This window comes from Thamnophis elegans, chromosome 5 (genome assembly GCF_009769535.1).
Source record: "Thamnophis elegans isolate rThaEle1 chromosome 5, rThaEle1.pri, whole genome shotgun sequence".
NCBI classification, from domain to species: domain Eukaryota; kingdom Metazoa; phylum Chordata; class Lepidosauria; order Squamata; family Colubridae; genus Thamnophis; species Thamnophis elegans.
This window is the reverse complement of record NC_045545.1, coordinates 75,161,786-75,187,341: the sequence shown is the minus strand read 5'-3', so window position 1 is coordinate 75,187,341 and position 25,556 is coordinate 75,161,786. Positions and strand designations below refer to the sequence as shown.

Here is a 25,556-nt window from a genome sequence, read left to right as displayed (position 1 = left end):
GGCTAAAAAGATAGAAATGTAACATTTTCTCTATTATATTGTTCTTTTCACATTGTCTACATCAAGCTATAATACAATACAATAACAGAGTTGAAAGGGATCTTGGAGGTCTTCTAGTCCAACCCCCTGCCTAGGCAGGAAACCCTATACCATTGCAGACAAATGGCTATCCAACATCTTCTTAAAGACTTCCAGTGTTGGGGCATTCACAACTTTTGGAGGCAAGCTGTTCCAACTGATTAATTGTTCTAACTGTCAGGAAATTTCTCCTCAATTCTAAGTTGCTTCTCTCCTTGATTAGTTTCCACCCATTGCTTCTTGTTCTACCTTCAGGTGCCTTGGAGAATAGTTTGACTCCCTCTTTTCATTAAACTAGACATACCCAGTTCCTGCAACCGTTCTTCATATGTTTTAGCCTCCAGTCCCCTAATCATCTTTGTTGCTCTTCTCTGCACTCTTTCTAGAGTCTCCACATCTTTTCTACATCATGGTGACCAAAACTGAATGCAGTATTCCAAGTGTGACCTTACCAAGGCATTATAAATTGGTATTAACACTTCACATGAGGGATAGAATCAAAATCACATGTTGACTTTTGGCTATTTGTTTGCTTCTAAGTGTTCACTAATTCATTGCTTGATTATCTTTTCCAGAATCTTTCCTGGTATTGAGGTCAGGCTGATAGGTCTGTAGTTTCTTGGATATGTTTTTTCCCCCTTTTTGAAGATGGGAACCACATCAGCTCTTTTCTAGTCCTCTGGCAGTTCCCCGGTGCTCCAGGATGTCTGAAAGATATAGTTCAGTGGTTCTGAGATCTCGTCTGCCAGTTCCTTCAGAACCCTGGGGTGTAATCCATCCGGTCCTGGTGATTTGAACCCGTCTAGGGAAGACAGGTGCTCACTTACCATTTTCCATGATCAATTAGCTACCAAAATGCATGCATACCTTCCAAATTATTTTGCTTAATATTATTATTTAGAAGTAGAATAAAATGGAATAAAGGAGTCAGACCTTGGAGGTCTTCTAGTCCAACCAGCTGCTTAGGCAGGAAACCCTATACCATTTCAGACATAAATGGTTGTTCAAACTCTTCTTAAAAACTTCCAGCGTTGGAGCTTTCACAACTTCTCGAAGCAAGTTGTTCCACTGATTAATTGTAATATCAGGTCATTTCTCCTTAGTTCTAAGTTGCTTGATTAGTTTCTACCCATTGCTTCTTGTCCTGTCCTCAGTGCTTTGGAGAATATCTTGAATTCTTCTTCTTTGTGGCAACCCCTGAGATATTGGAACACTGCCATCATATCACCTCTAGCCTTCTTTTCATTAAATTAGACATACCCAATTCCAGCAAACATTCTTTATATGTTTTAGCCTCCAGTCCCCTGAGCATCTTTGTTGCTCTTCTCTGCATTCTTTCTAGACTCTCCACATCTTTTTTACATTGTGGCAATTAAAACTGGATGCAGTATTCCAAGTGTGGCCTTACCAAGGCATTATAAAGTGGTATTAACACTTCATGTGATCTTGATTCTATCCCTCTGATAATGCAGATAAAGTTAATCAAAGAATACACATTTGAAAGATGAAATGATAAATGTAAATCAACTTCTACTAAGCTGGTATTCTACTTCTGGAGCCACAGCCCTACCACATCTGGGGAATTTTAAGTTAGACCCTAATATAAGATTTTTCTGACCCAGGTAGAATGTTCTCATATTTGATATTATCAATTATTCCTGTGCTGACTTGTCCAGTTGTTCTTTTCAAGTGATTAGCTATGTTAATGAAAGTATTTATTCAGTCTATGTTTTTCTATGTCTAGTTGTCCATGTTCGGTTTCAAGCAGATACAAATCTCTTTGTGATGCCCTTTGTGAGTGCTTATTTGTGAGGCTATTCTAGGACACTGAATAGCCGGATTTCAGGTGCTACACCAGCCGAGAGCCCAGGGAAGGGGTGGCGGTGTGGCTATTATAGTCCGGGAGTCTTTAGTACCTCGTAGGATCCCTGCTCCGGAGCTTGTCGGGTGTGAGTCCCTGCTGGTGAAGCTGGACCTCAAGGGTCAAGTGGGTCTGCTGCTTACGTACCTGCCTCCCAACTGCGTTGCAGCAGCCCTCCCCTCGCTCCTCGAGTCAGTAGCCGAGCTAGCAGTTGAGTTCCCTAGACTTATAGTTCTGGGGGACTTCAACTTGCCTTCGCTCGGTGAACACTCTGATGGAGCGCAGGAGTTCATGGCTTCCATGACAGCCATGGGCTTGACTCAAGTAATCCGAGGCCCAACTCACTCAGCGGGTCACACGCTCGACCTCATATTCCTCTCGGAGCAGTGGAGTTACGATCTTGGTCAGAGGGGTAATGAGATCATACCCCTGTCGTGGTCAGACCACTACCTACTGAGGCTAGACTTCCGGAGGCCAAACCCCCACCGTAGGGAGGAGGAACCAATCAGCTGGTTCCGCCCCAAGCGACTGATGGATCCTGTTAGGTTCCAGATGGAGCTTGGGGTTATTCCTGATACCCTCGCCCACAGTTCGGCGGAGACCCTCGTCGCTGCCTGGCACTCGGCAGCTTCGGAGTCTCTAGACCGGATTGCGCCGCTACGGCCCCTCCGGGTCAGCGGCCCCCGGAGGCCTCCTTGGTTTACTGAGGAGCTCCGGGAGGTAAAGCGCCAGAGGAGACGCCTAGAACACTCGTGGAGGTCCGATAGGTCCGAGTCGAAACGGGCACTTTTAACAGCATGCACCAAGGAGTATATTCGGACTTTAAGAACAGCAAAAAGAACATATATTGCCTCCTTGGTAGCGTCCGCCGAGTCCCGCCCAGCCACCCTGTTTAGGATAACCCGCTCCCTCCTAAATAGGAGGGAGATGGGGGACTCCCTACAGGGTAAGGCTGAGGAGTATGTCCAGTTCTTGGCGGACAAAGTTGCCCGGTTTCGAGCGGACCTGGACTTCACCCCAGTAGATCCAGCCGAGACACAAGGAGAAGACTTGGCAAACCATCTCTGGGTTGAGTTTCAGGAAGTTGCCTCCGGGGATGTGGACAAGGCTATGCGAGCTGTGAGTGCCTCCACCTGCATACTGGACCCGTGTCCCTCCTGGCTGGTTGCCAACAGCAGTGAGGTGACACGAGGCTGGATCCAGGCGGTTGTTACCGCCTCTCTTCGGGAGGGGTACTTTCCCACCGCGCTCAAGACAGCGGTGGTAATACCCCTCCTGAAGAAACCGTCCTTGGATCCAGCTGTTCTTAATAACTATTGTCCAGTCTCCAACCTCCCCTTTGTAGGGAAGGTTGTTGAGAAGGTGGTGGCTCTCCAGCTTCAGCGTACCTTGGAGGAAGCTAACTATCTTGACCCCTTCCAGTCTGGCTTCAGACCCGGTTACAGCACAGAAACCGCTTTGGTCGCATTGACCGATGATCTCTGGAGAGCTAGGGACGGAGGCCATGCTTCCATCCTAGTTCTCCTGGACCTCTCAGCGGCTTTCGATACCATCGACCATGGTATCCTTCTGCGACGACTGCGGGAGATAGGGGTGGGCGGCACTGTTTTGCAGTGGTTCTCCTCCTATCTCTCGGACAGGTCGCAGTCGGTGTTGGTGGGGGGGCAGAGATCGTCCCTGAGGCCCCTAACTTATGGGGTACCGCAGGGGTCGGTCCTATCCCCCCTACTATTTAACATTTACATGAAACCGCTGGGCGAGATCATCCGAAGGCACGGGATAAAATACCACCAATATGCGGACGATACACAGTTGTATCTGTCCGCCCCGTGCCAACTCAATGAAGCGGTGGACGTGATGAACCGGGGTCTAGAAGCCGTTAAAGACTGGATGAGAGCAAACAAGCTGATACTCAACCCAGACAAGACCGAGTGGCTGTTGTGTTTCCCTCCCAAAAATTTGACCAACATACCATCACTCAGGCTGGGGGGACAAAACTTACACCCCTCAGAAAGGGCCCGCAACTTGGGAGTCCTCCTGGACCCACAGCTGACTTTTGACCACCATCTCTCAGCTGTGACCAGGGGGGCATTTGCCCAGGTTCGCCTGGTGCGCCAGTTGCGGTCCTACCTGAATCGGGAGGCCCTTACAACAGTCACTCGAGCCCTTGTGATCTCCAGGCTGGAATACCGTAATGTGCTCTACATGGGGCTGCCCTTGAAGAGCATCCGGAGACTTCAGCTAGTCCAGAATGCGGCCGCGCGAGTGATTGTGGGCGCACCACGGTTCGCCCACATAACACCGATCCTCCGTGAGCTGCACTGGCTACCTGTCGATCTCCGGGTGCACTTCAAGGCTCTACTCACCACCTATAAAGCGCTCCATGGTAGTGGATCTGGCTATTTGAGAGACCGCCTTCTGCCAATTACCTCCCTGCGTCCCATCAGATCGCATAGAGTTGGCCTCCTCCGTATTCCATCCGCCAGTCAGTGCCGACTGGCGACTACTCGGAGGAGAGCCTTCTCTGTTGCGGCTCCGACACTATGGAACAATCTCCCCGTGGAGATTCGTACCCTCACCACCGTCCAGGCCTTCCGCACAGCCCTCAAGAACTGGCTAGCCCGTCAGGCCTGGGGATAAGTTTACTTTTGCCCCTCCCGAATGTTGAGTGAATGTTGAGTTTTACTATTTAATTTACTTTTGTGCACATTTCTTTTTGTATTGTCTGACACTCCCTTCCCTTTTGACTGTAAGCCGCCCTGAGTCCCCTCAGGGAAAAGGGCGGCCTATAAATGTCTAATAAAACAAAAAACAAAAACACTGGTATTCTTCCACAACTGATACTTTTCCTTTTTCTTAAAGGAAGGCTTAATATGTGCATTTCCATCCAATTACTCATCAAATTGGCCTCATCCTTCCCCTTTCCATATATGTTGCTTCTTTGGAAATGACTCTTTGACAAAGAAATTTGGAATTATCAGTGGTTGTCACATTAGAGAAATCGTAATTAGAAATAAAGCTAATAACCAATGGTTACAAGGGTTACACATTAACCATCATTTAAAAGAGAAACCCAGGATTAGAAATGAAAGCTAGAAAAGAAATATGAAAGTAGCAGTAAGATATCAAAAGAAGGTTACTGTTAAACTAAATGAAAACTTTTCATGTATGGACACAAGTTTACACACAAGATCCAGGGTACTTTATTAAGGCAAAGAATTTAAATTATAGGACATCCAGTCCAAATATGGAATTTAAACACAATAATACTGCAGTTTTTCTCAAAAGAAACAGGTAACAGGAAACAGGTAAAGTCGACAGGTAACTTTCGCTACTTGGAGATGGCAAGATAAATCTAGAAGTGGAAAGCCGGTGGCATAGCCTTCTCAAAATATTCTGAATTTGTCCCTTCCCAAAGCATTTATTGCTGCCTGAGGCAGCCAACACAGTTGACCCAATAGCATGGGTGAACATTTATCTTCATTAATTGGCAACTCTGATTCTGCAGGAGAGTTTGCATGTAGCTGTAGCAAGCAAATCTACAAACTCACTTTCCATTTTATACTTTCATTAAAAAAAAATAGCACGGAGATACTACACATGAAATATCAAGGAAAGACAATAAGTATAAGATTTTTTTCATTAGAGGTGCTTTTTCTCCCACATTCAAAAACTTTAATCTGGAGAACAGCTTCAATACTAGATCCCAGAATATAAAAATGTATGACTAATTAATTTTAATATATAGTTTTTTTCTCTTTGATTCTATAAATCAATCTCACTGGTCCACAAAATGTAAGCTATACTGGAAGAGGTAGTTAGTACTGGCTCATAAAGAGTGTATCTATGAGATTAACACCTGGTATTTTAAATTTGAGTAAATCCCTTAATTGAGTAAATCCATTAATTAATGCTTTTACCTCTCCCTCAGGAAGCAGACATTTTGCTCCTCCAAAGGAATAATAATAAAAAAGAACCTCCAGCTTTTCAAAGTCAACAAAGCCCCAGATTGCATTTTTCACATCCAGTATTATTTTTACAATGCATATATTTGCTTGCATTTTAGCCACATTGATACAGTAATTGAATCAGAATCTTTATTGTAGTTGTATACCACTATATTGATGGATAAAGTTTTCTTTTAATTTGCAAATTTAAGTAAACATTAAAACAATGTTCTTCAATTAGCATAATTTAACTATTTATATGTATAAAATATTTGCTGTGCAAAGAGTCAAATCAATATATTCTTAATCAGTATATGACGACAACTGGTGCTTAGGATGCTTGGAAAGATTCATTGTCAGATGAGGCCTTTTCATCATATTTAAACTTTTGCATTTCAGTGTTTTTCTCAGAAGGCCGAGGAGTAAAATAAAAGGATTAAAATATGTGTGATACTTTTATAAATACACTGAATTCAGTAAAAATAAAAAAGTAAGGAGTTTGATTATGGGTAAAAAATGACCCTTTAATCCTATGCACAGTAATTCTGAAATCTAGCACAGTATGCTTCACAGGACACATAGACAACATGTACAAAGAGCTGCATCTGGCAGCTTGCAAAAAAGAATTAGCCAGATTAAATAAAATTGTCATCATACTGACTCAGGTAGAAATTGACTCAGCCCATCCATGACCGTGCCATTGGCCAGCAAAACTTCAAAAATCTAGTCCATCCTGTATTCTACACTTTAGTCATGCTGGCTGAGCATCATGGGAGCTCATGTTCAATATTTGAGGCCACCAGATTGCAGACAGTTGTCTTACAGGCTAATAGCAGTCATGCTACAGCCCTAGCTCTATAAACTCAGAGAAGGAAACTGCACACATACACACGGATCTTATTTACCCCCTTGGATTTGAACACTGCTATCCCATAACACACTTTCATTGATATATTAGCCTCCTCCGGCATTTACTCCCACCTTCCATTCATTCCTCTCTAGAATTCAACCACTGCATATTATAGCTTTCCTCAACCTGATTATTGAACAGCAACTCCTCTTAGCAGCAGCCAGTACAGCTAATGGCCACATTGGGCGGAAGCTGTCACTCAACATCTCTGGAAGGCTTGAAGTTGGGTAAAGCTGACACCCTGACTTACTTTCTCTCTCTCTTTCTCTTTGACATGCCTGGATTCCACTTTTCCCTTTCTTGGTTATTTATCCAAAAGATGCCTTTGGCTCATTCAACACGAAACCTGTTTGTTTCCTACCAGCTCATTTAATTTCACCAGTGCCCTGCTTCCACACATCACAGGGCAGAAAAGCTTTCACAAAAGTGGGTGAACTCTTCCTCAGCCAGCGGCCTTTCCAGAATGTAAGCTTTCTCATTTTTAGTTCCATTCACGATGGTGGTTTTCACCACTGCGGTGGGAAATTGAAATGCACCCAGCAGGAAAAAACACACAGAGTCGTTCCCTTTGCACCCTGATGTAGACCACAAGGAAAGGATGAGGAGAGTTCCTGGGGGCAGCCTTTTCCTCACCCTGTTTTTCTTTTCTAACCTTCAGCTAAAAAAGGAGAAACCCCCCTCCCCACAAAAAACACAGTGGAGGGAGAACACAACTAATCCTCCCCTGGGTACCATCCTACTGTCTGAGGCTCAGGGGCTTTTAGTAGGAGGGCACCTGGTTGGAGAAAGTTGGTGCCTTTTATTAGGGGAGGAGGAGTTTAAGCTACCCCATTGCCTGTAAGGTAGACCAGTGTTTCTCAACCTTGGCAACTTGAAGATGTATGGACTTCAACTCCCAGAATTCCCCAGCCAGCATTCGCTGGCTGGGGAATTCTGGGAGTTGAAGTCCGTACATCTTCAAGTTGCCAAGGTTGAGAAACACTGAGGTAGACTACCTCCTTGGCTTCACTCCAGCGGGTCGGGGGTCTCTTGCCTCCCCCACTCCCTCTCCAAACCGCGGACAGGTGTGTCCTCCCTTCCACTTGGTCCTCTTCTCCCCCCCCCCCCCCAAAAAAAAAAATCTTACCCGCCTCTTCCTCATCGAAGCTGTTCATGCAGGGGAAGTAAATGGCCAGGGCTTCGAAGGAGGCGGACAAGCTGAGGCGACTTTGCGAACGCTCCATGAAGAGCCCCGCGCCGGGGGCGCCGCCGGGGGCGCCGCCGGGGGCTTCGGCCGCCGCCGCCGCCGCTGCCGCCGCCTGGGATTTGGCCAGCTTCGACGCCCCATTCTTCACTCGGAGTACAGCCCGCGGCGTCTTGGCTGCTGAGGGGGCCTCGGGGAGGTGAGAAAAGGGCGGCAGGAGGAAAGGTTGAAGCGAGTCAAAAAGACGGGATGGGGAGGCGGCGAGGAAAAAGGAGCCGGGACCCAGGCAGCGATGGAGAGGATGGAAAAGAGCCGCAGAAACGCCGGCGGGGCGGGAGAGAGCGAGAGCGAGAGCGAGAATAAGCCGAGGCTAGTGGTACTCAAGGGAAAGAGGAGGCTGGGGTAAGGGATGCTGCTGTTGTCGGGAAAAGGCTGATGCTGCCGCCCCGGCCAGAGGGATACAGAGTCTACGATTGCCGCTGATGCAGCAGTGCTGGGATGCTGAAGTTGCTGACGCCGCCAGAGACCGAAGACGCTTCCGCGGCTCCACAGAGGCAGGCGAGAGGACCACCTGCTGCTCAGTTCCCGTCTCCTCGGACGCCCTCGCCTCCGCCGCCCGATTCCCAGTCAATTACGTCCCTTGCAACTCCTTGCGGCGGATGCTGCTCTCGCTCCGCTCCTTCATTCACTCCAGCTTCGGGGGCGGAGTCTGCCGTGAAGTCATTCCTGGAAGGCAGTGCCTCCAATCGTAGCCGGCTGGCGAAAGGCGAAGGGGCGGGGAGGGGGGGTGGAGAGAGAGACAGACGCTAGTCTTAAAAGGGGTTGAGCTACTACACTGGTTGGCGGGGGTTGTTGCTAAGCGAAAAGCGAAGGCGCGAGCGCTCCCCTCCCTCCCTTTCGGAGTCCACTACCCAGTTTTCGGCTCGTGAAGTTCGGCTTCAGAGCGCGACGTGGAATATTAAATACCATCCATCATCTGGAATTATTTTAGGGCACCATCAGATGGCTGGAGAAAAATAATGCTGTTTAAGGGCAAACCCTACATGTCTCTTCACCACCTGGCTCCCTGAATTAAAAAAGCAATTTAGGGATTGCACCACCTTGGACTTAAAAAAAAAACGTATAAGAAAGAAACTTCAAGGTGGCAGGATTTATAGAGCAATGGGACAATCTGTCTAGAGAGGCTGTAGGTTCTCCATCTCTGGACCTCCACCTCTCATGGATAATGGGGTAGATAATCCTTTGGTCATTTTTAATGCCATGGTTTCTACTCTTGGGACCTAAACAGTGTCAGGCCTGGTTAACATTTGGTTAGCACAGTACATTTGTAAACTAGACTGGGAAGGGGCAAAAGACATACTTGAAAGAAAGCTGTGGACCGTCCTAGGAATGTTTCTGTGGTTACCAGGAGTTGAGCTGTACTCCAGGGGAGAGAGATTATCTTTAATTCCCAGATAAATTGGTGAAAGTAATGCCCTGCTGATAGGTTTAGTTGGAAGGAAAAAAATTGTAGGTATATTAGACAAGGAATCCAACCTGAGCAATAGAGGAACAGGATTTCTAACTATATACAAAGATTTGTTTAAGGATATACATTATAGAGATACAGCCCTAGAACCTAGCTAATTGCATCCTGCTAAGAGGAGAGTCAGAAAGTAAGAGTATATATGTAAAGGCCTGGGAGCAAAGGACCCCATCCCGAAATAAAGTTACAGAGAAGAGGCAAAGTGATAGAGGGGAGACAGAATAAATCTTTGACTCTGTCTGCCTCTTATGGCCAGTAGGTCAAGAAATACCAGAGTCATTGTAACAAAAATTAGACTTCCAAGTGTAGCTAGCTAGCTGAGATTTAAAGGGGGCAGGATAAATCCATCACAGCTATAAATCATGAGGCTGGGGTAAAAGAGGAATAAATAGATAAAATGCTGCACAAAAATTAAGAGATCACATCGGCCAAACTTTTTAAAGACCACTAAGGAAGTAACAATAGGATATATTATTCTAGAAAAGCAACAGTGCTTTTTAAATCATATACATATCTATTTGAATTGATTTCAGATAATAATGCTATCAGTTTGAACATGTCAGCTGAATGAATGAGGTGTTAATATATATATATAAGTAGAAGATAACCACTGAAATAATCAGAATCCAGGCACATATAGCCTTGCTGTAATATTTAACACTTGATTAATGGTCAAGCTTTAAGAAAACTGTAAAAGAAAGACAAGTAAAAATAAACAAATTTGGGTCATGAAAGAATGAAATACAAACATAAAGATCAGTTATAGCACAAACCTCTTCATATTGTTATCTTTTATTACATTTCTTTATACATATTTTCAAACTCTCATCCTTTAACTTAGAGATTCAGATATAAAAAATGAGAATTGGTTTATTTCTAAAAATAGCATTATTGGTCATTCTTAAAATGGCTGCCTTGAAAACTTTAAATATGCGTGAAAAATGCCTGAGATAGTGAACATGAATGTTCACAAAATACTCATTTTTCAAAACATAGTCTGGATGAGAATGCTACCACTGTTCCCTGCAGGTTAAGATGATTCTTATCATTTCAATTAATCTTTATCTTTGTTTTTCTGTGTAGTACATATATCCAGTCAAAAAAGATATCTACCATCTTTATTTTCTAAATTGCCTGGAGATGAGCTATATCAGAGATGAGCAAAGGTCAATTGATGCTCATGAGCATCATGTAGAGAATTCTGACTGAAACTTAAGAACTTAGTTTTACTTTTTTTTATCCTGAATCTGTCCAACTCACTGTCTCACTCTTATCTACACATATATCATTGGAGAGTCTATTGTTCTTTGGTCAGTTTTGACTTTATCTGACCACAGACATAATTTTACCTGGATTGTCAATTACTATTGTAAGCTGTCCTTAGTATGTTAATGACAGTACCTAGCCATCCTGTTTCCTATTAGTCTCTTTTTTATTTCTTTTCATTTTTCCAAACATCAGTGTCTTTTCCAATAACCTCTGACTTTGTGTTATCTTTGTATTATTTAACTATTAAAGCAAAATATTTTAGCTTTATCTTGATTCTTGTTATAACTGAGGATTTTCTCAAGTCCCTGACAATGTACTTCTTTATTGTAATTGTGATGTTTCCACACTTCAAAATTTGGTCTAGATCAGGGGTGTCAAACTCAAGGCTCATAGGCTGGATTTGGCCCACTGGTACTTAGATCTGGCTCTCAGGGTCAGCATGGAAATAGCAAAGCACCACCCCGCAGTGACTATGTTAGCAAAAATGGGGCACAGGGGGCCAGGTGGCCAGGAAGCCATCCAGATCCAAAACGGCGCCTCCGGGAAACCATGCTTGACTCAGAAGGTTATAAAAGGGAGGAAAGGTAAAATATTTTATCTTTCAGGCTTGCAAGATTCTGCTACTATAGCCTAGGTCAGGGGTGGGTTCCTGCCAGTTCTAACCTCTTCTATAGAAGAGGTTCCACAAATCTACTGTGCCGTTTAAAACCGGTTCCAGCTACCTCCCCCCCGCTCGTCCGCACATCATCAAGATGAAGAGCGAGAGGAGGAATTCTGGAGTTGAAGTCCACAAGTCTTAAAGCTGTCAAGTTTGAACACCCCTGTGGTTTTTTTTCTAAAGGGTTAGGGGTGCAACAGTCGTGTAACTTGACAGCTTTAAGACTTCCACACTTCAATGCCAGAGTTCCTGAGCCAACATTTTGGTTGCTAAGCAAGAGTGTTGTTAAGTGAGTTTCACCACATTTTACAAGTTGGCCATGCCCACCCAATCACATGGCTGGCAAGCCACTCCCACCCAGTCACATGGCAAGCCACTCCCACAAAGCAGGCCACACCTACAGAAGAGGTTCTACAAAAATTTGAAACCCACCACTGGCCTAGGTCAATAATTTATAGTTCTAGTCTTCCTATGGAGTCAGTTTCTTGATCTGGTCTCCCTTTCATAAGGTGATAAGTAAGTATTAAAAAATAAAATCACAGAAATGTATGCCTCTCTATTTTTATAAGTGTATAAAACCATGTGTGTGGAAGTATGGTCCCATCTCACATCCGTCATAAACATGCCTGCCATGGCCATGCCCACCCCCTCCCCTAACTCTCCAAGGTCAAACACAACCCTGATGTGGCCCTCAATGAAATTGAGTTTGACACCCCTGGTCTAGACCAACTAAGAACCAGATGTTATTTCATAACTACAGTCACTTTTGCTATGAATTTTTAAGACTCAATGTTTTCTGGAATTCAGTTTTTATTGGGCATGTTTTCCTCCCTGACTTGCTTTTTGTTTTCTCTTTGTTTTGTTTTTCATCTATTCACAGTGTATCAGCAGAAAAAAAGTCTACATTTTTTTTTGCTTACAGCTTTCAGAATATTTTTTACTCACTTCATCTTTAATCTTGTCATGAGTTTTAGAGTAAAACTCTTCAGGCACCCTCTTAATGACATCTAACCCATTAAAGTTGTTCTTTACCTTAATATTCGGTCATGTGGAATATTGCTGAGATAATGTTTTATTGTCTCATTATTATGGTTTAAGTTTAATTTATTATTTTGCAAAGCATTCATAAGCCATGATCAGCGCCACTTCTTGTTTTTGCTGATTGAAAATAACTTCTCTATTTTAACTTGCACAATGCATAGTTAATTTGATTTTGTGAGTCCATCTGGTGATATTCATATAAATAAAGTAATTTTTAGGTGGTTGGAAGAAGATGTTTACTATAATTTCCTCAGCAGAACTCTCAGTCTGTCTCCTGCTTAATTTCATATACCAAGGACAAATTTTCCTGTTATTTCAGATGCTATTTCATTTCCCACTTCAGCATTCCAGTCTCCTATAGTTAGTATGATATATTTTTAAGGCATTGCATCAAGAAGATGTTGCAAGTCACCATCAAACTAATCTGTTTTCTCTAAATCCTATTGGTGCATAGACCTGAATCACTATGACATCAATTCACTGGCCTTGAACTTGAACTGAGATAATTATACCATTTGGGGGATTGTATTCCAGTACTGATCTTGACACCTCTTTGTTAATAATTAGAAATTGAGAAACATTCAATGTTTTTCTTGTCAGCAATAGATTGGATGTTCTTCTCATATCAGATTACCTCTTTCAGCTAGCTCATTACCAGAATGATACTGTGCAATCTTGGTGTTTCTGCTTTTACAAGAAATTTGCATGCTTTTGATATTCTGTTATCAGCAGTATCTTTACAGCCTCAAACGTTCCTGTTGCTTCTTGGTCTATCAGCAACCACACAGCTTTAATCCAGCCACTGGATAAACCTTAGTGCTATTCACACTTGTGCTTTGCTGTTCCTCAGCTGTTTGATGGATGCCTAAAAAGAATAACTTGGGGGGACTCATCTTCTAATGTCAGGTTGTTATTATTGTCTTAGATATGAATGCCTTGTGGATTTTCTTGGCAGAACACTGTAGTCATTGCCCTTTTCTTCTTCAGTGGTTCATATTTGGTTTAATCCTTCACCTCATTGATATCCCCATTTCATGATAGCGGGTGTGCCAAATATATGGTTGGATCAGCATTGAATTGCATACTGTGTCCAGGAAACAGATATAACCACGGTTTTTAGAACTTCAAAAATCAGTATATGCTCTGTATGACCAGAAAATTTAAACAGATGCAACTAGGCTATCATGATCAATCACAAAGAAATCCCCAAGAGATCAAGGAAGACTAGAATGGATGCCCTCCATTCCAGACTAGAATGATTTGCCCTCCCCCGCAAATCATCCATAAATGCAGTCAATGCCATCTCAGAACTGGATCCTGTAACCTGAGTGGAAGGGGCCAAGATAATCCATTTTACCCAGAACCTTTTGGACTTGTAAGCCAATCACCTTCTCAACAGCTTTTCCTAAAAAGAAAAAGTTGGAAACAGATGAAAATTGTCCTGTACCTTTGTGTCCAAATAAGAGTTCTGGAAGAAAGGATACCCTAAAGATGTGGGATACCATACCATCTCTCAAGGAAGTGTTTGGTTTTAATAAACTGTGCACCGATTTTTAAATTAATTGGGCAATCTATTGTACTATTTTAATTTATATATTAAAATATTTTCAACATCTACATTTACTGTTTGACAGATAAATGGTATGATGTACAATACAGTCAGCAACTGGAACAAATGAAAACAGAAGAACTGATCAGGGTCTTATATTTTGTGGTATCAAATACTTTGTTTCATGTAGGCATGAAACACTGGACACTCAAACAATCTGCCTATAAAAAGCACTCTGCAAGAATTCCAGAACCATTAATCTTTTAATGAATTCCACTTCTACTGATTATAAGTGTTTAAATGAAACAGATACAGCCGAAGGCTTCAGCGAATGTGGAAACTTCTTCCAGTCTTTCCTTCTGAAGGCCTCTTTTCTGCCCTTGTCTTTTCTTGAAACCCATTCAGAAAGGCTGGCAGTGGGTCAAAAGTGCCAGCTGTCCTCAGAAGACGAGCATTGCTCATCCAGGAAACTCAGAAGTAGTGTAGGCACAATTGCATCATATGCTTCGATTTGGGTGGAGGGATCTCTTGCTGCTGTAGAGAAACTGAATGACTCAAACTTCAAATGAAAAACAAGATGTTGGTTCATTCTTCAATTGGCTTTTCTAGGATTTGCGGAGGCTTCTTAAGAAAAGGTACTATTGGACTTTTATTAATATTGGAACCATATGATGTAATAATGGACAAGAAATCTGAAAAATAAATATATTTAGATGTAACAAATATTCTGTTTAATATGGTAGATCTTGCATAATATCTTGAATAACTTAGAGGAAGAACAGAATACCCAAATGCTTTCATAAAGAAACATCTGAATTTTATTAATCTAGGAACCAGCTTTTCCACTTACTTCTGTGCTTTATTGTACAATGTACGTATAAAGATTTCAGACACAGAACAATAAAGGATTGAAGGGATAAGCCTGCCCAGGGGTGTCTATGGTGTATGGTAAAAAAAATAAAAAAGAGAATATGGCAGCCACAATACCATTTTTTTCCCCATAATATCCTGTGGAAACCCCTAATGAATCAGTTACAATTTCAATAGTTTTGTGTTGTAGAAGAATACAAAAATCTAACAGAACGAAGATTTCCATTTCCCGAAGTGGCAAAATCAGCAATCCATTTACTTATTCCCCATGCTGTGTTAGATGATTTTGCATCAATCCATACAGATGTACATGTGTTGTTTCTAGCTTAGGGTAAAGGACCTTTGAGCTATTATTTGCAGTGAAGCCATTTCCATATGAACGATTGAATCTGAATACCCAGTTAATCACTTGTGCTGTTTGGCAAGCTGTGCCTTTCTAGTTCTGTATTGTTCAGTAATAAATTATTTCATTATTCAGTGTTTCATGACTTTTGAAATCTTGTTAAGGTATTACCAGGTGAGCCTCCTTTGTTACCTTATTCATTACACTTAATCTCAGCTGATTTTCGATAGGAAGCTGTTGCCAGTTTCGTTTCTGTTATGTTTGGAAATGGATACTGCTTGCGTATGCAAAAGCAGAAGTTGCTTGTTTATGGGGAAAAAAGATTGACCCATATAGCTTTCTTTTGCAAAATGTGGAACAGACGTTTTGGGCTATGTATACGAGGAGGTGGAAAACATAATAATAAAAAACTTAGCAGAAATGGAAGCATGGTTATTGTGCAGGCAATCTGCTTCCTTCACATGACTTTCATTCATTCCCACTCATATCTCTGGCAGTGTTACAAATAGAGGCAGTGTTGAAAAGACAGGCGCTTTTTCAACTGTCTGAATTTTAATAAGCACTTTACCCGCAAAGAATAACAAGCACAGTGGCTGGACATAATTTAAATCTAATTCCATGTAAATTCCCCACCTGTTAGGGCCTCATGGTATATGTGGAAGAAAGGTGGCCCAGGAATGCTTGAAGGGTAGGAGGAAAAGGTTCCCGGGTGCAACACTTTATAGGATAACAAAATAACGGAGTTGGATGGGATCTTGGAGGTCTTCAAGTCCAACCCCCTGCTCAGTCAGGAAACACTATACCATTTCAGATAAATGGCTGTCCAAAATCTTCTTAAAACCTACGAATGTTGGAGTATTCACAACATCTGGAGGCAAGTTATTCCAGTGATTAATTGTTCTAAGTGCCAGGAAATTTCTCTTTCGTTTTAGGTTGGTTGTCTCCTTGAGCTTCCATCCATTGCTTCTTGTGCTGAATTAGATTTTAAGTTAATAAAACGCACTTTAAATAGCTCCCCAAAAGATCATTGCATCTCAGATATATCTCTTCACACCATAAGATCATTAGTTGAAAATCTGAAATTAATCCACAACTCAGTTTGGCCATGATAAAGTTCCATCAGAACACAAGCATCTCAGGGGTGGGCTTCAAAAATGTCAGCAATGGGTTCTCTGCCTGGTTGTTGTGTGGGTGTGGACTTGGCATAGTTGGCCTCCTGCACCATGGTGGGGGGAAGTGTTTTTGCCTTCCCCAGTCCCAGAGGCTTTCCTGGAGCCTCTGGGAAGGTGAAAACTGCTTTCCCCAGGCTTCAGAGGCCCTTTGGAAGCTAGAAATGGGCCAGTTTCCAGCCTTCTAGGAGACCCATTTTTCCCCTTCCCAAGCCTCTGCTCAGACTCTGCACTTATTTTGCATCCAAAACAGTCCGCATGGCAGGGACGTGCAGTCACTAGAGGCAGGGGAGGTGGAGCCTCACCAGTCTCCTAAGGGAAAAGAAAGAATTTTAAATAATTTTTTTTAAATAATTAAAGCCAGGGTAGTTGCTACCAGATTCAAAGTCACAGTGGCTTGGTGTCTGTTCTCAGTGTTAACTATGGGAGGAGGCCAGAGAACTCGGAGCCTCTTTTGCCTAAGGAATTGTTCGCCTTTTAAAAGTTAAGGAGGAGTTAACAAGCGAAAACTTTCATATGCAAAAGAGGCACTGATTCTCCCGCCTCCTGATCGGGGAGCAGCGAATCATGCCTTAAGAGCACGCTTACGTTAGCACGCTTACGTTGGGCAGACAAGAGGAGAGTTGAGAGAGTTTCCACAGCTGGAAAAGGTGGATCAGACGGGGGGGGGGGGAATTCAAATTTATTGTAATTTAATTTGTAATTTTTTATTGTGAGGTGTGTGTGTGTTTTTTTTCTTTCTTCACAGCGGTGGGGTCGGAGGAGGCAGGGGGGGTGAGGCGGCGGAGCACGGAGGCGGCAGGGACGTTCTCGCCGCTGTGTCCCAACAGGCCAGGTGTCTCGTGTTTATGTCCGCCATAAACGTGAGACGCCTGGCCTGTTGGACACAGTGGTGGCGGGGGAGGAATGGGCTGGGTGGGCTGGCTGGCTGGGGAGGGGGGAGCCCTTTAAAGCCCTGCTGCCGCGCCTTCCCAGCAAGACTTCCTTTCGGCTCGTGGTTTCCCTTGCCTGCCTTAACCAAAGCTTGGCGCCCTGCCTCGGCTTTCGCGCTCTCCCTCTCTCAGCTGTGCAGCAGCTTCGGCGGCAGCTCTCGGCCTACGGCAGCAACATCGCACAGGCTGTGGAAGGAGGAGGAGGAGGAGGGAACCAAGAGAGGTGTTTAACGGGCGTGCGCCCCACAGCCAGGACCGTCATTGCCCCTCAAGCCGCGTTTCTTCCTGCAAAGCCCTTCGGGCATCAGACGGAGCTCTCGGGTTGCCCGAAGGGCTTTTCAGGAAGAAACGCGGCTTGAGGGGCAATGACGGTCCTGGCTGTGGGGCGCACGCCCATTAAACGCCTCTCTTGGTTCCCTCCTCCTCCTCCTTCTCCTTCTCCCCCCTCCCCAGCCAGCCAGCCCACCCAGCCCATTCCTCCCCCGCCACCACTGTGTCCAACAGGCCAAGTTACTGGGAGGAGAAAGTTTGGGCTGCAGAGCAGAGTTTGAACTGCCGAGTAACGTACGGTGAGCTTCATGGCCGGTGAGGGTCCCGCTCTATGGCGGACGCGGCGCCGGGGCTTCGGTGGGGTTTTCACGCTTGCCTCACTGGCCATGAAGGTCACCGCACATCACTGCCGCATGATGACGCCTGGGATGGGAGGGGTGGGCAGGGCCAGCCAAGGGTGAGATTTGGAGGTTCTCTAAACAGGCCATAACGTTAGGTATGGGTTCCCCGGACCCAGGTGAAACGATAGCAGCCCACCCCTGAAGTACCTCTACATTTATATCATACATGGAGATGAACAAGAGTAGACTTGCTTTGATTCTTTAAAAGTTAACTATGCTGTTAAGATAGTAAGAATAGGGTGTGTACCAGGGGTGTGTTCCAGATGCTGCTACTGCTGGTTCGCTCAGGGATGCACTGCGTGCATGCACGTTTCATGCATGCAGTGAGTGCAATGCATGCATGCACAGTACTAAAAAATGCTTCTACGCGTGCGCAGAAGCAAAAGACAAGATTTGGGGGCATGGCAGGCCGAGTTACTACCTACTCAGCAAAACCTGTCTGAACTGGTAGGAACCCACCTCTGGTGTGTACTGAGTAAGTTGTAAAAGAGGAATAAAGGCAAATCTAATAACTAAATAATGATAAACCAAAGAATTCTATAAATTCCCCAGCTAAGATAGTCATCACTCCCATGGAACAATTCCCAGAATTCTCAGGAATGGATGATGCTGTGGAGCAATTCTAAGAGATGACTTCTCATAATCTGGAAGGCAGCAGGCAGTTTAAGGGAGAATAAGGCTAAATAAACACACAGTCCTATGGTTTAATACCCATGGTATAATACCCATTATACCATGTTGTATGAATCCATCTCCTGTGCAATTCCAGAGTTCAGACTGCTTGAGCTGAATTTAGAATTAGAATCTTCAGCTGTACCGACTATTAGTAATATACAACCTCTGCACCAAAAGCATAAAAACCATGACTGAATAGAAATGCTCAGACAGTTTTCATCATTTCCTAATGCTTACCAAGCTCACCAAACCCACAAAGCAGAATTGCTATGTGTAAAGCTACATTTAATGAGCTTACATATTATAGCAATTGAAAGACACAACGGAAAATACTGAAAAAAGGATGTAATGTACTGTATAAGGAGAGCCAGTATGATCTAATGGTTAAGGCGCCAAGTTAGAAACTAAGAGACTGTGAGTTCTAGTTCTGCCTTAGTCATGAAATCTAGTTGGGTGATTTTGGGCCAATCATTCTCTCAGCCCAACTTACTTTACAGGGTGGTTGTTGTGGGGAAAATAGAAGATGTATTGGATATGTTCTCAGCCCTCAGTTATATAAAAATAATAAAAAGGTGAGATACAAATAAAGAATAATAATAAAATAAATGAAATGAAATGAAATATTTACACAGGCAGGGAAATCCAATTCCATTATAATGTAATTTCTAACTGTAGGTCTTGATGCTTCATAGCAAATATATTGAAAACCTGAACAAGGAATTGGGGAGTGAAATGGGGCTTTGATAGGATAAATGTATTTAACTTGGGCCTAACAGTGAGCATTTGAAAGTCCAGATCTAAAGAACTTGCTCTTGTTAAGGAGAGATCTATTTTTATCTGGGATGGAAACAATAAATAGTCTGTCACATGAATTTAATCAATTAATGTTTGCTGTGCTATTTATAGTGAACTGCATAGTCTTGTTCATTCACTAAAACCTTCCAATGCACATGAAATATATTCTAGAAAATACTTTTGAGTATATGTGCTAATTTTTTAAAATATGAATTTATTGGAAAACTAATTACTGTTGACATAACTGATGGATCAATACTGAGAAAATCAAGAATCTTTGCTTCTCTCATGTATAAATGAAAAAATAAGGAGGAATATACCGTTGTAACATCATATGGATAGAAGTATAATCCAAATTAGTTAGGAAGGTTTTGGAGGATTGGTGGGATTCAAAAATTTTACTACCAGTTCTGTGGCCATGGTTTGGTGGGCGTGGCATGGCTTGGTAGGCATGGCTTGGTGGGCCTGGCAAGGGAAGGTTACTGAAAAATCCCAATTTCCTCCCGATCAGCTGGGACTCAGGAGGCAGAGAATAGATGGGGGGCGGAGCCAATCAGAGGTGGTATTTACTGGTTCTCCGAACTAGTAAAAATTTCTGCTACCAGTTCTCTAGAATTGGTCAGAACCTGCTGAATACTATGTCTGCCTTGGAGTTGTTAACGTTACTCATAGCTATGTCAGGATTTGTTCCTGGCCTCTCATCTGCTATTCCATGGATTGTCTGAATTTGGCAAAGTTGTTAGTTGAGACTCACAAGGAATGGGGATTGGGATTCCCAGTAACCCTCCCAAACTGACAAAGCCGATTGGACCTGTAACAAGTTGGATGAAAATGAATATACCCTAAATATGTTTTCTTTAATAAGACTCTTTTGACTGGATTTATGCTATTATATTAAGCCATGTTGCAAGAAATGAAAACATGATAACTATGTTTACATTACACAGAAAGCTAAACCCACATACATTTTTGCTTAGTGTGATGAATGAATGCAATCACTGTGCATCAATTTCCTGTATTTTTTAATGTCACAATTGTAGACAATCACTAAGTATCAATTCGTAATCTGTTTAACTATGATTTGATTAGACTATTTTATACACCACGGGTGAACAAAACATAATGAGGTGGGCTCATACAACATTATGAAAACAAAATATTTATTACAACTTCATGTGTTTATTTAAAATCTTCCACATGTAATTTGGGAGATAGGCCCTCGTTGTTGCTTCTACATCTCATTGTAGAATTAGCAGCATTAAAATCCTTATATGAATAGCTTTACAGGCAAGGCAGAATTTCACTGGAAAAAAAGGAAAATCCCACGGTCTTTCTTCCCAGGCATAATATAAAACAGCAACCATTGGAACGAAAACAGGTAAACAGGTTTATCTGTCTAATCATTCTTTTGCTTATATCTGACAAACAGTTATCTTGGAAAGGAAATATTGGCTCAAGATTTAGACAAAGGGTGCTTTTAAAAATCTAGAGAGTAGATACTATACTATAATTTAGTGAAGAAGACTTTTTAATTTTATTAAATACTAGTTGATAACCTGGCGTTGCCCTGGTATTTATTTACAGAGGGGGAAATGTAATTTCTAATGTTGGATTTTCCCCCTTACCAGACGGAACCTCCTTGTGGAGTACTGTGAAGCCGTTACCATGGCAACTCCACTGCGCTGTACAGTAGAAGTCATTTTATGGTAGTACAGTAGAAACCATTTTAAGGCACAACATGCTGTAGCTTAACAGAACACGTCCCCGAGGGATGTTAGGGGTGTCTTACCCCCACAGTATTTGTTTCCAGAGAATAAGTCATCTGTGTACCAAGTTTGGTTGAAATTGCTCGAGGCATTCCAGAGTTATTCTGGAACATGTGCATGCACACACACATGCGCACAAACACATGTTTATATATACTGTATATAGATAATAGCAGCCATAAAATTCCAGTACAAAATGAAGGTATTGCAACAAAGCAACTTAATTGAACTGGTGTTGGGGAGAATTCTTAAGAACACTATTGAAAGCTAAGAAAAGAAACAAATGGATTATTTAGCAGGTCAACCCAGTGTTCTTACATTTGGCACAAAGGACCACGCTCAAATGATCCTACTTCAGGCACATTATGCAATGACCCAGCTCTCTGGAAAGGTTTCTCATAGTGGGAAATGTAAAGAAGAGGGAAATGTGCAGCAAGGTGAATAGATTCAGTTACAGTGGTGGTGGATCAGTAGTGGGTTCCTACCGGTTCGGACCGGTTTAGCCAAACCGGTAGTGGTATGCCGGCCTGGGTCTCAGAACCAGCAGCAACCCAGACTGGCCATGCCCCCGAACCAGTTCCCCGGTCATCACTGTCATCGCTACCATCTTTTTTTAGTTCTGCGCATGCACAGAACAATTGCCATTGAACTGTGCATCCAACGCATGCACGAGCGAACCAGCAGTAATGCCGACCAAAATCCACCCCTGTGATGAATGCATTGTTGGAAGATTTGAAGGCTGGGTTAGAGACGGAGAAGAGAAATCTATCTATGTGGTCAACAATAACATGATGGTACTTAATCAATCAAAATTGACAATGATGTCATTGGCAGCACTTAGTTAGCCTTGGCCAATCTTGAAAAAACTACGTAGGGGCAAACATGGTTAACATTTGGATCAAAGAACACATGGAATCCTTAGTTTGGTAGCTAGACTATGAAGTAAAAAAGAAAATCCCTCTGTGCACATACAAACAGCACCCCAAAAGAACGCAATGGCAGAGAATTTCCATATTGTTGCCAAGAAATGAATAATTTTGCCCATGTAATTACCAGCAGGTTCTCCTGCAAGATGCTAGCTTTGAAAATTTCTGCAATACTGTTATATAAATTATATACAGTATAATGAGCATTTTGAGAAATAGGATGGACAATGAGAATTAACAGATTGGGAAAGGGGTGAAAAGTAAACCAAAGAGGGCTGGGAGGAATTGTTGCCAAGATAAAAAACCTCATCCGCTACTGGCTAGATTTTTCTGTTGTTTGTCTGTTCCTCTCAACAAGGCCATCCAATAAATGTCTCCCCCCCACTTTCATTGTTTGGTCTTTTAAACTTAATGACATAAAATCACAGAGTCAGGATGAATGTTATTATTTCTATTGTTATCATGAAACAATACACCCAGTTATATCCAAAGCCATCTCACATAATGGCATTTTGAAATTTCTTTTAAAGGAGGCATGCTCTGATTAAAAATAAATAAATGTGAATGGATGCTCTTGATTTTAACTGAAAATGGCCTATGTATGTATTTATCTAAGTACTACCAATTGGTAGATATTTCACTGAATATGGCTACAGTCCCTTTGTCTTTTTTTTTTAAAAAATCCAAATGTTGGATAAATGTCTGAAGAAATTATGAGAGGCCAATGCATTTCAGTTTGGAATTCACACTGTTCATCTAATGTAATGCTATGCTACCTGATGATCTACCAAATCAAATAATAACTCACTTGCATCCTTTGTACTCCTGAATTCTACCTGTTTGAGAAAGCTTCCTGTTTCTGCAAGCGCAGGTATCCAGAAAGATGAGAGCAGGGGTAGGATGCTGTTGGTTTAACAACCAGTTTGTTGAGCATGCACTTTGCATGCAAGTGTGCTTTGTGTACGCAGCTCTGAAAATGGAGCATTTAGAAGCTCAGCTGCTTACCTTCCAAGTCAGCAACGCTAAGTAAAACATCTGGGGCAGAGGTGGGTTCCTACCTATTCGATCCGGTTCAGCTGAATACGTAGTAACTCTGGCAGACACGTGACCATACCGGTTCTATCCTTGGCAGTGCCATCTTGATTTTCTGTTCTGCACACAGTTTTATTCCTTTTTTAATGTTGTGCGCATGTGCAGATCATTTTAAGTGCAAATGCACACACACATAAAGTGTGTGTCTGGTGTGCACACACACAAAAATTTTCAGGTGCCGAACTGGTAGTAATAGCGGCCGGAACCCACCCCTAATCTGCGGGGTGGTGGTGGTTGAAATCAGCTGTGCCCCACGATTGAGATTAGCTAGAAAGCAGGAAATAAAGGACAGGATAGAGCAGGGGTGGGCGGGCCCACCTGATTGTAGGAGTGAACCAATTCGCTCCCAGCTGATCGTCGGAGCTACCAGTTTGTCTGAACCAGTAGAATCCCACCCCTGGATGAGTGCTTTTATTAAGCCGGAATTGGTTATTTGCATAGCGTTTAATTTGCTGGATCATAATTGTTCAGCCTTTTCTAAACATTCTATTGAAGCTATGCATAGGCATTTAAATTAAGAATAGCTCTTAGCTAAGTGACAGCTGAATATAGACTGAGGATCAAATCAGATGCACTTTTCTCAATGTTACCCACATCTATATTTTGCTAAGAAATCAAGGCTTCTCCCAAAGGAATATATGATTTCAACCTGGATTTAGCAGTATTAGAATCTTATAACCCTCTCCAGCCAATTTGGTTATTTTTCTTTTCTCTCAGTATCGGCTTGTGCAAGGCCAAAGATGTGAACAATGGCACATGCAATTTTGATGTGAAAATGTGGCAGTTAAAGTTGAGAGGTGTGAAACCCAGACTGCAAAAATCCAGCAAGCAGATAAGAAATGATTGGCTCTTTGCTGACATTTTGTGGTGATCTAGATTTTTGCAGCATAGGTGATAGCCTTAAAAAAAGATGAGAACAGCTCAGCTTCTGATGCTAACCCCATCTGACAATGATGCTCCAGTTTCTAACAGAATCTCTCTCAATATTCCCTGTAGGAGCCAAGAATTAAATCGTCTTCTTCCTGCATGAAGAGAAGTAGCTATACTACTTGAGCAGCAGCATTAAGGGAGTGAAAGGCTAACTTTTCCTTAGCCTTTATTCATCCAGATTGTGCTCAGGTTAAAAAAAAAAAAGGAATAAGAAATAATTTGCATACTGCTCCCTAATTGAAATTTCTGGGTGAGATTTTAATAATTGGGACCATAAACCCCTAAGCAGAAAGGTTAATTTCTCTGAGTTACCATGAATTTTGCCTTGCCTGCACGTCAACTCCTCGGCAGAAAAATAACAAGATACTGTTGATGCTGCCTTGTTCCCACTATAGAACTGTCACTCATACAGCTCAGTATGCATCGTTGTGACGTCAGAACCATGTGTCTGAGCCAACTCTAGTGTCAATCAGAAGTCTTTGCAATTTGAGAATAGCATTAGGAAGGCATGCAAGAACACCCTCCTTGGCTACACTTTCCTCTCCACATGAATTTTTTCAGACTTACAGAATAATGACTAATAATGATGCCAATTCTGTAGTGCGGATTGTAATTTCTTTAAAAAAATATTTGGATCTTACTTTGAAGAGTTTACAATCTCAGTTTGCCTCTAGGGAGAGAGAAATGAGGGCAGAGTTAACCCCAAAACAACATGCTGTAGCTTTCAGTTATCTGTGCTTAGATTGAACTTTGAGACTTATGAAAACCAGTTTCTGAAACTCCCAGGGAACATCTGGAGATTGGGAATGCTGATTTTTGGGTCTAGACCAAACATTTCAAGGAAAAGCTATTTTATGATGGCATTTGAATGAACTGAAATGTAAAAAAAAAAAGTTTTTCAAGGACACTAAAGTTTTTGAAGAACCAGCCAGACACAACTATAAAGCTTCTTGGATGAGAAATGAAATGTGGTTTTTCTCCTCCATCACCATCACTTCCTCTTCCTCCTCTACCTTCTCCTCTTCCACCACTTTCTCTTCCTCCTCTTCAAAACAAACAAACCAGTCCAGTTGCCTTTTGAAAAAGCACCTTTGGGACAATTATGATCTGGGTGAGCAAGAATCTCCATAGACATTTCTCAAGGACGGTTTTCATTAAAATAAGGGACTGATACTACTTTTCAGAGGTATTAGTTCAGAGCTGTGGTTGTACTTTTATTTTGTTAAAAATACAAGTTTCCTTATCCTGAAAAAGAAATATATTTTTTACCAATTTGGTATAATATTTTCACAATGGAATAGATAGGTTGCAGTTAATATGAGACTTGGTTGAAAAATCTCACTAAACCACAAGTTCCTTAATTATG

At 42.4% G+C, this 25,556-nt stretch overlaps 1 protein-coding gene across 1 annotated transcript in view; it reads right to left on the bottom strand.

Annotated features, from left to right (window-relative positions):
- Positions 1-8,019, bottom strand: part of RIMS4 (regulating synaptic membrane exocytosis 4) — an 88,515-nt gene extending 80,496 nt beyond the window's left edge. The window contains 1 exon segment of the mRNA XM_032218450.1: positions 7,923-8,019. Within this exon segment, the coding sequence (XP_032074341.1) occupies positions 7,923-8,019 (97 nt within the window).
- Between the last annotated feature and the right edge of the window lie 17,537 nt (positions 8,020-25,556).